The following is an 11,660-nucleotide window of genomic DNA, read 5'->3' on the forward strand; positions in this document are numbered from 1 at the left end:
GGTAGACTAAGATATTGATCTCCTTAGCCTCAGTCCAACATTTTAACTTCTACACTGTTTAGTTATCATCCATATTACCAGATGTGTATAAGAAAGGTAGACTGGAAACATCTGAAAGATTATAGTTCTTAATGAAACTTATAAGATAGTGTAGTATTATAACATATCTGTACCTCCTTAAAGATATTTCTTTGTGATGTTCTCTACCAACAGAGGAACTAGTACCTAAGGATATTTCTTTGGATCTTTCACCTGATACCTGGCGAACAAATAGAAATCATCCTCAGTTTCTGGATTCTAAGCCTTTTCTTGACTTCAAGGAATCACAGAAGTTCAGCAGGCATTTATTTCGAACGAAGAGGTCCATTTTCTTTCCTACTGGAATTAAAGTATGTCCAGAAGAGTCTATAGAACAGGCTACTGCCAATCATCTTAAATATTTCAAACTTAGAGGTAAGTAAGCAGTCCAAGGCAACTGCTGTTTCTTGAGAGATTTATGTGAATGTTAGAAACCCTCAGAAAAGCAACCCCGTTGGGCTGATGTTGGGTCTATTGCCATTTTTTAAAATTTGCCTTGTCTTCTTGTTACTCATCAGGAAGTTGTACCAATGAAGGATATAGGCTGAGCAAAGATAACTGCAACTGAAGTAACAATTACAGCAAATAATAGGACAATCAAGGACAGCTATCTATTTGGATTTTTGTTTTGTTTCACTTGTTTGTTACCTTAAATCATGAATTTCCTGGAATAGCTCAAGACAATACGCAAAGTACTCCTACAGCCCAGTCTGATATGCTAACCAAATTACAGCAATTGGCTTCAAAGCTGCCTGGATACCAGAACCTACTGTAGATTTTCCCATCTTAATTCAGTATTTTAATTATTATGCTACTTTTCCACTATATATTAGCAAAGTAAATTCTCCTCTCACTATATTAGAACTAGTATTTAAGTTATTTCTGTTACCTCAAGGGATAGCCACTAACATATGGGAGATTGAAGAAGGCAATGTAAATTTTGTTTGGAAAAGTTATGTTGCCTCTCAGTGCAGGCACTAAAAAATTATGTGATATATGAAAAAATATGACAGCTCAGTCAGAGTAGGGGTTTGGAAGAAACATATATACACACGTATCATTTACTTGATTATGTAGATATTACAAATGAGAATAACATAAAGCTTGTAATGCTTAAATTCAATTCCACAAAGACAGAAATTTTCCAGAGATCGTGAGTTTATGCATTGCCAAGCAGGATCAGAAAAAGGCATGCTTGCCATAAGAAGATGTAGAGAGATAGCTTCAAGGCATTACATTTTCCTACAATGAGCTGTGTAGTATCTCTAGACTTCTAAGTATAGTCTTTTAAAAAAATGATTGTGATCTTGAGATAAAGGAGAAAGTGCTTCATTCCTTCTCTTCCATTTATGTCCATTTCCATTATACATTTTGCCTCTATAATTTATATAATTTGACCATAGTTTCCATGTCTCAATATCCAAACAGATTCCTAAGAACCTGTACAGCCGTTTTCCACAAAATGTTCTTTACGTATAGAGTTCACTGCTTCTCTCTAAGTTTCTTCACACTTATAATCAATTAATTGTATCTGCTATCTTTAGTACTATCTTTAAGAATGGCAAGCTTAATAAAAGGGATTTGCGGGGGCTATATTTAAGACATTTAAATGCTGTCTTAAAATAAATTAGAAACCAGAACATAGTCCTTTCCTACAAAGGGTTGAAGTGGTAGATGTAGTGCTGTAGATGTTGATTGAAGTTAGGTAATATTTTAACATCACATCTGATGTTAAAGAGCTTACACAAATTAACAGCACAGAAACCTAAACAAATATCTCCTGCATCCTGCCAATTTACCATTTACCAATAAAATATCTTGCCATTAAATGTCCTTCTCTGTCTTCAGTTTATGTTTCATCTCTTCTGTTTCATTTGAGTAACCTGCTATTTCTGCAACATACATTCTTACATACTCATGTCTCCTTCCTTCCTTCCTTCCTTCCTTCCTTCCTTCCTTCCTTCCTTCCTTCCTTCCTTCCTTCCTTCCTTCCTTTCTTTCTTTCTTTCTTTCTTTTTTTCTTTCGTTGTCATCTCTTCATTTCTTTCTTCAATTCCAAACAGCAGTTTACTATATAATTAAATCTTTTCAAATATTTCATTTTTCTACTGTCCCAATTTGTTATTTATTTGATGTGATCTGCATTTTGCAGAAGTGCTCCATTCTCCGGAAGGCCTACAACAGATGGTTGTTTGATCCCCTGAAAAGGGCTGTCACACCCAAAGGCTTCTGTGAGGAATGACAAGGATTCTTTAGCCCAGATGGTCAAAGTAGCTGTGAACTGACATGACATTTTTCTTTCTCTCCTCCTAGGCTACCTACCAACAAGAGAATTAATTGATATCTAGAATAAGATTGACCTACACTGATTAAAAGTGCTCCTAATAATAATACTGCTAGTGGTGTAAAATTCTAGGAGAGAGAAGCTTCTTTGAGGCTTTAACTCATTAATTTTCTCATGTTGAATAACAAACTGTTGGACACTTGGGAGTTAAATTTTAAAAGTTTAGTTTGCCTGAGCCAAGATACTATACATGGTTCAATGTTTTAGAAACACAAATGGGATTATAATTGGATTAAATTGAAGAACTGCTCATTTACATAAATGACCGAGCAAGCTCTCCAACCCCCAAGTAACTAAGCAGGACTAGTCAGGCACTGATCCCCAGCAAATCCCTTTCTGGAGAATGACAATTAATAGACTAAAGCATCTTATTGTGTGTAATGATGAAAAGGCATTTAATAGCAATGTTAGCTGACACTTCCTGAAAAGAGTAAAGCTTTTTGTGAGGAAGACCCATTGTATAGAGAGCATTATGACAATTTATACAATATGTTAGACTGTTCACTTAAAAGTTTAAATAAAACATGCAATTCCCAAAGAAAACTGTTCTCACACTGAATCCTCCTAAGACACAAATTAATTTTAATTTTCTTGTTGTAAGCCCCCTGGAGTAGATGGCACATAAATTTAACAAATAAATAATAATAGAGGCTACCCTTACAGGACTGAAATCATACTAAATGTTATTGTCAAGTGTCAATGATACAAGCCAATAACTCAGCCTTTGCCAATTTGATCATCTAAGCTTAAAAATTGGGAATAATGTAAATTGTGAAATGTAAATCTGGAAGATAATAGGTTGCAAAAGGCTGTAATGGATAAGCCCTTTATATAACATTGTGAGTTTCTCAGGTATTATTTTTAGATTATTTATGTTTGTAATTATTCATTGAGTTTTTATTCTTTCTTAGGAATCATCTATATGAGATGGGTGGTCATTTGTAACAAACAAACAAAAAATAAACAATCCAATTACCCAATATTCTGGAGAATTACACAAGAAGTTTCAAGTATTAGCATTTGAAAAATTCATGGTGATTGATTGTTTAGGAATTCTGATTTCTAGGATAGACCAGGTTTATCTTACTATTCATTCTGTTCAGATACATTTGCTACATGAGCTCAAACAATTTGTTATAGAAAAAAAACCTGCCTACTTGGCGTAGACTGAAATATAATTTTCTATATTTTAAACTTATTTAATACATTTGTTTTAAAGCTATTTTATCATTTGGAAAGAGGGAGGAAAAGTGGTGTATGTAACTATACAAAAAATGAGGTTTTTCTAAGTGGAATGTTTAAAAGTTCTATATCACAAAGCCTTAGATGATTTCTTGAAATTTATTTCAGACAAAACATAACAAAAACAATAGACAATGAACCATGTTCTACAGCTGATTGAAGATTGAAGAAAATAATATTCTAATCAGGCCTTTTATCTCTGCATTCAGTTTTAGTTGAAGAAAGCTTCTCTTGGCATCACTTCTGTGTAATTTATCTGAACAAGATTGTTGTCTATATGCACAAATGTTGAAATTTTATTTTCTTCATCTTAACTTTAAAGCTCTTTCTCTCAGGAAATCATGAAATTCGTTTTTCATTTTCACTGAAGTTTGTTCATAATTATGTGACATTCTGGCAGTGTAATTCTACCTTGTAATACATCCATGAAGACACTAATAGAACAATTAACTATAAATATATATACTCAATAAACTTAGTGCAATTTAAGCCACATTTAGATTAAGAATAAATTGAAATAATTGAAAATAATTATTGATTTTTCATTTCCCATTTCTCTTTTGTTACTATTCTTTTAGCCTTTTCTTTAGAAAATTGTATCTACTTTCAACATTCTTCTGTCATTGTTTAACTTTTAATCTTGATAGCTTTTCATATAATATTAATATACCAATTTGTCTCTGCACTTCTTTTGATGTACACTCTCAAAAACTCTATACTCACAAAGAGCTGTGCCTTTTTTTCATTCTTAAGTAAAACAACTCTTTTCACTTCCGTGTGATACCATCCAGATTTTTGCAGACCAGATAGCCCTCTACCATATGAACAGAATAGCTATTTCATGGTTTCTAGTGGATGTCTAGAAATTTTGTACATTCTAACATTCAGTTGAATATAGTATCTCTTTTTAAATTCTAATCCATCAGGATTGTTCTTGTGTAGTAGCAACAACAGTATCTAGCAGCGTGTTTGTGCATATCTCTTTCTATGACCTAATACAACAAGATAATTGTTACATAATAGTGATACTGGTACTTTTACATTAATAGATTTTTCTTTCTTTCTTTTTTTTAAGTCTGCCAAGAAGCTATTTGGGAAGCCTTCAAAATTTTCTTGGACAGACTCCCAGGACAAGAAGAATACCAACAGTGGCTAAATGAATGTGAGGCAGGAACTATGAATATATTTGAAATGGGCACCAATTTTAGTCAATCTGAAGAGTATCAAAGCCTCATAGCAAAGGTAAGAGATATGGCGTTTAAGAGAATATCAGTTGGACATAGTTTCAGTTATAGCGAAGATAAGATGTTATATGATGGGAAAAGGATGTGCATTTTTGAAACTGCCTTTTCAATTATTCTGTTATTTTATTCTATTTTTTTATTCATTAGTCTATTAAACAAGTTACCTGCAGCTTTTACTATGTCATACTGGACATGATAAAAATAAATTCAGAGTTTTCACGCTCTGGGAAATTAGCACCTGACATCTAATTTGAAGAATCTCTTAAAAATTTATTCTTTTTCATTTTTATAATGTTAGTATTTATTTGATGTGCCTAAAATTACTTTGAATGTCATCTTGCAAATGTAAAGTAACAAATGTTGGGAAATAAATTGTGAAAGAAAAAAAGTTTTAAATATATTTCTGAGAAATCATTAATTGTTATTACAATCATTAACCAACATAAAGCAAATATAACTAAACACAGAGAAAGTTTTTAGTGCTTTCTGAGCTTGGTTGTTTGTTTGCAGACATTTCATTACCCAATAAGGTAACATCATCAGTGCGAATAAGTGTAGGTGCTCGCTATTTATTTACAATAGTGCTATTGCATATAAATAGGGAGCAAACCCTACTCAGTCACAGTGATGATGTTACCTAGTTGGGTAGTAAAACATCAGCAAGCAACCAAACTCAGAGAGCACCAGCATAAATGTGAACCTAGCTACATAATATGTAATCTCAGGATTAATTTTAGAAAGCAGGAATTGCACATATTTTTTTACTAGTAAATCCTGTTAATGTTATTCAAAAGATGAATAATTAAAGCACTGTATTTTTCTATATAGTAATTGTGCTAGCCAGAGGCTAAAAACTTTAATAGCTGCAGGCATATATTGACCTCCCCTAGAATGCACTCTTACTCACATTTTGTCTAACAGCTAGCATGAATTCTTTTAATTCCATTAGCTGTAGGACCATGCCCAGGTATTTAAAGCATAATAACTTTGCTGTTGATAGACCAAGGCAAACATTTGAGCTAGTTTATGGCAAATCAGATTTATAAGTGGGTCTGATTGATTGACTATGTATGTACCTTCAGGTCAGCATCTATTCTTAACAATCAAACAGATACATTTTTCTTCATAATGATCTGTCCCTATCCAGGTCCTTTGAGTCTTCCAATATTTCATCTCTTGCCATTGTAACTGAGCCTATACACTTTGCTACTGATCATCCAGATATTTGAATATTTTTAAATGGCTACAGTACCAAGTGCTTGTCTGCAGTGTATTTCTTGGCTGCTTATTCCTTTACAATTGATGATTGAGGCTAAAGGGCAGAAACTATCTAACACTTCAAAAAAGTTTCTGCTGTCATTATTTTGGTCTTTGTACTTAATTTTAGTCCCATTTTTTCACCATGCTCCTAGATTTTTATTACTGGCGCATGCAGACCCTTTGCATTTTTGCTATCAGAAAAATGTCGTCAACATAGGGCAGTTTCTTCCTCCAGTTGAAAAGAAAACATGCTCATCTTTTTCCAATCCAGATTTCCATGGTACAAATATATTCAACATATAGATTGAATAAATAACGGAAGAGTATAAATCCTTGTCTCATTCCTTTGCTACCTGCAGAATGTTTGTTTGCCATGCTCTGTCCGTAATGTGGCTTCTTGACCTGTTCATCAGTTTTGCATAAAACAAAACACAACTTATCTGTCATACCATTTATATAGAAATTGAATCAAAGAGGTGCTAATATGCAGATTTATTATATACCCTTAGCAATTGAATATCAAGCCAGCTAGAATTAGTCTTGATTTAGCTGAATGTTCAGAAGGAATAAATAATTGAAATTAGCTTGATATCATCTAATATTAAGTAGCTTTTTAAGTACTGTACTTTTCAATAATAAAACTGCTATGATGTTCTGATATAATATATTTGATTTAATCAATGGGCAATTGGGGCTAAATGAATTATATGGATTGCTGATTCTAGCCTTTGAATTGAGTGTTGCATTTTAATGTTATTTTCTGCATTTTCCAAAACTAATTCCATGCCATGATATTGTCATTTCCTTTGATTTCTTTTTTTGTTCATAAAAATGTTAGAGTCATTTTTTCCGAGGATCCTTTGTGGCAAGGAAGTATACAAAAGCTGGAACTCAACAAATTAATTATCTTATTATAATTGTGTGATATCAAATGAAATCTGCTACATTAGTAAAGTGATATTAAATATATGTTATCTAAACTTTTTCCCCAAAAGTTGTACAAACCTAAAAACCTAATTAAGGAATTATTTTAATCAGCTTTATAAAACTATAGAAATATTTATGATAACCATCTGTGAAGGCTGCAGTGATAGTTACAAGTAAAATAGTTTTTTTTTAATGAAAAGTTTGGAGAAATGTAATGTCTTTGCTAAGGCACATATAATGATTGTATAATGTATGCTTCTAGTAGCATTTGACTTTTAAAAAATAAAGAGTCTTTAATAAAGGCTTCTAAATGAGTTTTGGGATTATATTTTAATGAAAGAAAAAAAATAAACTATTTAAATAGTGTCATTTTAAGTTTTTGTTCATAAACATCTGGGAGCAATTTAATCAACACATACCTATTTAATGAAGCCGACTATTCCAGTTTTTTTTTTTAAAAAGTTAAAGAAACAAAAACGTATGGCATACTACAAATGTTATAAATTGCAATCCATTTCTGCAATCTCAATTTGTTCAGGTGGAATGGTTCCAACATATCAGAACCATAACAGGCTGTTGAAAGTAATGTTATACTTTTCTGCCATGATAGACTAAATTTGCATTTAGTCTTACACTCCTACTATGCAGCAGTAAAATTGCCAAGACCAGAATAGAGTATCAATATTTCTATGAGTTGTTTTGTGGTCTCTGTAAAAATCATCTGCTCAAATACTAAAACCAGACACCAGGAGCGGGTGCCTAATCCCACAGTATCCAAGGTGACAGCATACTTATGTTTACCATATAGCCCAAACACTTCCAGTAAGTGTTATTTTAAACCTGCTGGTTTTCATCAGACCAGCTGCCTAAGTGATTTAGAGTCAGATACGTGTCCTGGGCTAACAGAGTCCCCCCCTCCCGCCCCCACTATTTCCAAGTTTGCACCTTGTAATCCAATATTTCTCAACCTTGGCAAATTTAACTTCAACATGGCTGTTTGGGTAATTAAGTCCACACTTCTTAAAATTGTCAAGATTGAGAAACACTGTTATAGAGTAATCCAACGAAGTGCAGGTCATAGTGAGATAGATCATTGGCTGCTGCAAAACTAGTGGATATTTCATATTTGGTGAATATGAATTCAGTGGTTAGTTTACAAAATGATAAAACACAGAATTGTATTGTGATAAGCATCTAAGCTATCGTATGAACAAATAATTGCAGAATATTCAGGAAAACTTCAAAGTTTATGCATTTTACTTAATTGTTTATTTAAAATGTGCAATAAATAGGCAACCATATTTCTGACAATGACTATTCCCACTGCAATTTTTGTGATGTTTGTATATTATTCCTTAAATGTGCATTTACATCCCATTGTTTGAATCCGCCTATAATATAAGGGTTTCCGTATCTGGAAGAGAGATTTGTAAGCCACTTGGAATCACCTAGTGTAAGTTGGGCAGCCATATAAATTTTCTAAATAAATAAATATGCTGGTCAGTGACTAATATTTGGGCAGATTTCTGTGTATGTCTTTTTCCCCATCCAGATCGTTTCTAACTGATTTTTCATTAATGCAATCATTTAGAAGCTATTACTCATTTGCTACCTCAATTGCAATATTTGAAAATTTAAACTGTTATTTCTCTCTTGAAAATATTTTAATTTCCCCCATTAATTTTCAATTATTGGCTATAAATTCTGCTCCTACCAGTAAAAAAATAAAAATAAAAATGGCACTTTTCCACAAATGTGTATATTGGTAGTCTTGCACTCTTATCTGCTCATTGACACATTTTATTTCTCTCAATGAATTTCTTTCTTGAGAGATCTGTGAATGAGGTGGCATGACAACACAAATCAAGATGTTGCCATGATAGTGCAATTGAAGCCCCACCCATTTTTATGTGTTAAACATGGACCTTTCATCTGAAGTCTTACATAACCCTATTCCCCAATAATGTGGCTATTAAATTTAAGCATCTATTGAACTGATGCATTTATTTCAGTAAACATATATTTCTTCAGCCTACTGGGGGCTTTCTTTTGAATGTTTTTATGAATACATAAGAATGAATGGGTTTGGCTATCTGGAATGCTAGGGACACATAATAAAAGCACATATATAAAACATAAAATATAACATAAATTTACAAAATGCAGTTCCACATTTAAAATATGGTTTTCTATTTTTCTAGAAATTGTCCTATACTAAAGAAGCAATGGATGGGTGAGTATCTATATTATTCTATATTTTATAGTTCAGGTAGTCCTTGAATTATAATTACAATTGGGAATCACAATTTCCATTGCTAAGCAAAGCAGTTGTTAAGTCAGTTGTAACTGATTTTATGACCTCTTTGCTGTGTTATGGTGCAAGTGAATTGCTGCAATTGTTAAGTGAACCATGTGGTCATTAAGCAAATCCAATTTCCTCCATTGATTTTGCTTTCAGTTTTACTCCTGCATTTATGGTTTTAAAACCAATTTGCAATTTTTTGGGCATCATTTTACTTAACAATTCCATAGTGTTTTAGGTCTTGATCATAAAAATTGGAGCTAATTGTGGCCTGCCTGATAAATACAAGATCATTTCAAAGATTTGTTGAAAATGATCACTGTTCATATGCCACAAACAATTTCAGGTAATTTCAGAAGAGGTCTTTATAATATAAAGTTTTTTGAAGCATAAAATATATATCCCCAAATATTGAAATTGAATACTACCTTCCCAGAGAAATAGAAAAATGTCAGGGGTTCTTTATAAGTTGAGACATACTGAGAAACAGTCAACTGGAATAGTAGTTAGGGAGCTCTGAATTTATTTATATGTCAAGATACTGTAGTACTTTCTATTAAACAGGAAAAGTTTTTTTTCTTTCAAAGAGCAGTTATAAAATTTAAACAGTAAAAGAAAAAAATAACTGTAATGCCACTTGTTCCCATTTCTACATCCTTTTTTCTCTTTTAGAAAAATGGGATAGCAGCTTATTTACACTGAACCAAAATTGTTTCATGCTACCCACATGCACACAGTGAAAAATGAAGATACAGTATATGCAGCTATTATGTTAAGTATGCTTTTAAGCGCACAGGCTAAAACATGCCTTCGTAAGGACTTTGTAAAGAAGAATGCTGTAGCAACTACACATAATAAGAGTTATTGGCATTATGTATTAATGCCAACCTAACCATTGTAATTCCTAAAGCCTAGAATATCATGCAGAATTATATTTGTTTCAGAGAAAATGGCTTTGATCTTTTCAGTTCATTTCACATTCATTTTAAAATCCGGCTTTGTTTTTCTTGAACAAAATGAACTGGATAGTAATTTGGGAAATTACTAAAATGAAAGCCAGTATACAAATGTAAAATGGCAGGTTTTCTGTATAGGTTCTATTTCCTCCAGTGATTTGAGTTCTTTCCTCTGCAGTCAAAGAATATATTCCAAACCCAGGCTTACAGTATATTATATCTGCTACATGTCACACTTGATCTTTCAGTTATGACGAATATTAGAGCTTTATTTTATTCCACTTGGTTTGCTTAGATTTAAATCTTGACTGAATTAATTAATCTTAGTCTCCTGAAACTTTTTTCCTCCACTGAAATCATTGGTTTTCACAGATGTAACTGCACATCATATCCACCATTCCACAGAGGTTTTTTTGTTGTGTTTTTGTTAAATTGTAGATAAATGGTTCAGATCAAAGGTCAAATAAATGGAAACAAACAGATATTTCTACATAATGTATTTATGCATGGATATTTTCAGGAATATCCAAGTCTCTATACTTTGACTTGGGTTTCATAAAAATAGCAATTCTGTAGAACTTAAAGTTTTCTCAATCTCAAAGGTGCTTTTTCAAAGGCAACTGGACTGTTTTTCCTTGATGAAGAAGAAGAGAAGAAGGGGGAAAACAGTCCAGTTGCCTTTGAAAAAGCACCTTTGAGACAACTATGACTTGGATGACTGAGAATCACCATAAACAAAGATTGTAAAGTGTCTTAACTCTTAAGGGAAAAATGGAGGCAGTTAAATAGTTCAGTTTGTATTCTGAGGTGCCATCACTGATTTTAGAATAATCATCTATTTATAAATAGATAACATTTAGTTATCTCAATTTCTGAAAGATTTCTTCTGAGAATTTTGACATTAAATACAACAAAATGCCAAATGGTACTGGCAGCTCGGGAGGGTACACGAGCCTGGCTCCAGGGAATTATTAACGCTTCCTTGCAGGAGGGTGTCTTCCCGGCGGCCCTTAAGGAGGCCGTCGTGAGGCCCCTCCTCAAGAAGCCTTCCCTGGACCCAGATGAGTTGGCCAGCTATCGCCCGGTCTCCAACCTTCGCTTTGCGGCAAAGGTTGTTGAGAGTGTGGTTGCGCAGCAATTCCCCGGACACCTGGATGAAACAGTCTATCTAGACCCATACCAGTCGGGCTTCAGGCCGGGGCACAGCACGGAAACGGCATTGGTCGCGTTGGTTAATGATCTCTGGAGGGCCCGGGACAGGGGATACTCCTCTGTCCTTGTTCTTTTGGACCTCTCAGCGGCTTTTG

The 11,660-nt window shown here is 33.3% G+C and overlaps 1 protein-coding gene across 1 annotated transcript in view; it reads left to right on the forward strand.

Annotated features, from left to right (window-relative positions):
* The window catches only part of IMPG2 (interphotoreceptor matrix proteoglycan 2), a 31,762-nt gene that overhangs the window by 1,371 nt on the left and 18,731 nt on the right, over positions 1-11,660 (forward strand). The window contains 3 exon segments of the mRNA XM_029283583.1: positions 184-453; positions 4,740-4,906; positions 9,297-9,328. Coding sequence (XP_029139416.1) covers positions 184-453; positions 4,740-4,906; positions 9,297-9,328 — 469 coding nt within the window.

The sequence above is a fragment of the Protobothrops mucrosquamatus genome, unplaced genomic scaffold (assembly GCF_001527695.2).
Source record: "Protobothrops mucrosquamatus isolate PMUCROS unplaced genomic scaffold, P.Mucros_1.0 scaffold_68, whole genome shotgun sequence".
In the NCBI taxonomy this organism is placed as follows: domain Eukaryota; kingdom Metazoa; phylum Chordata; class Lepidosauria; order Squamata; family Viperidae; genus Protobothrops; species Protobothrops mucrosquamatus.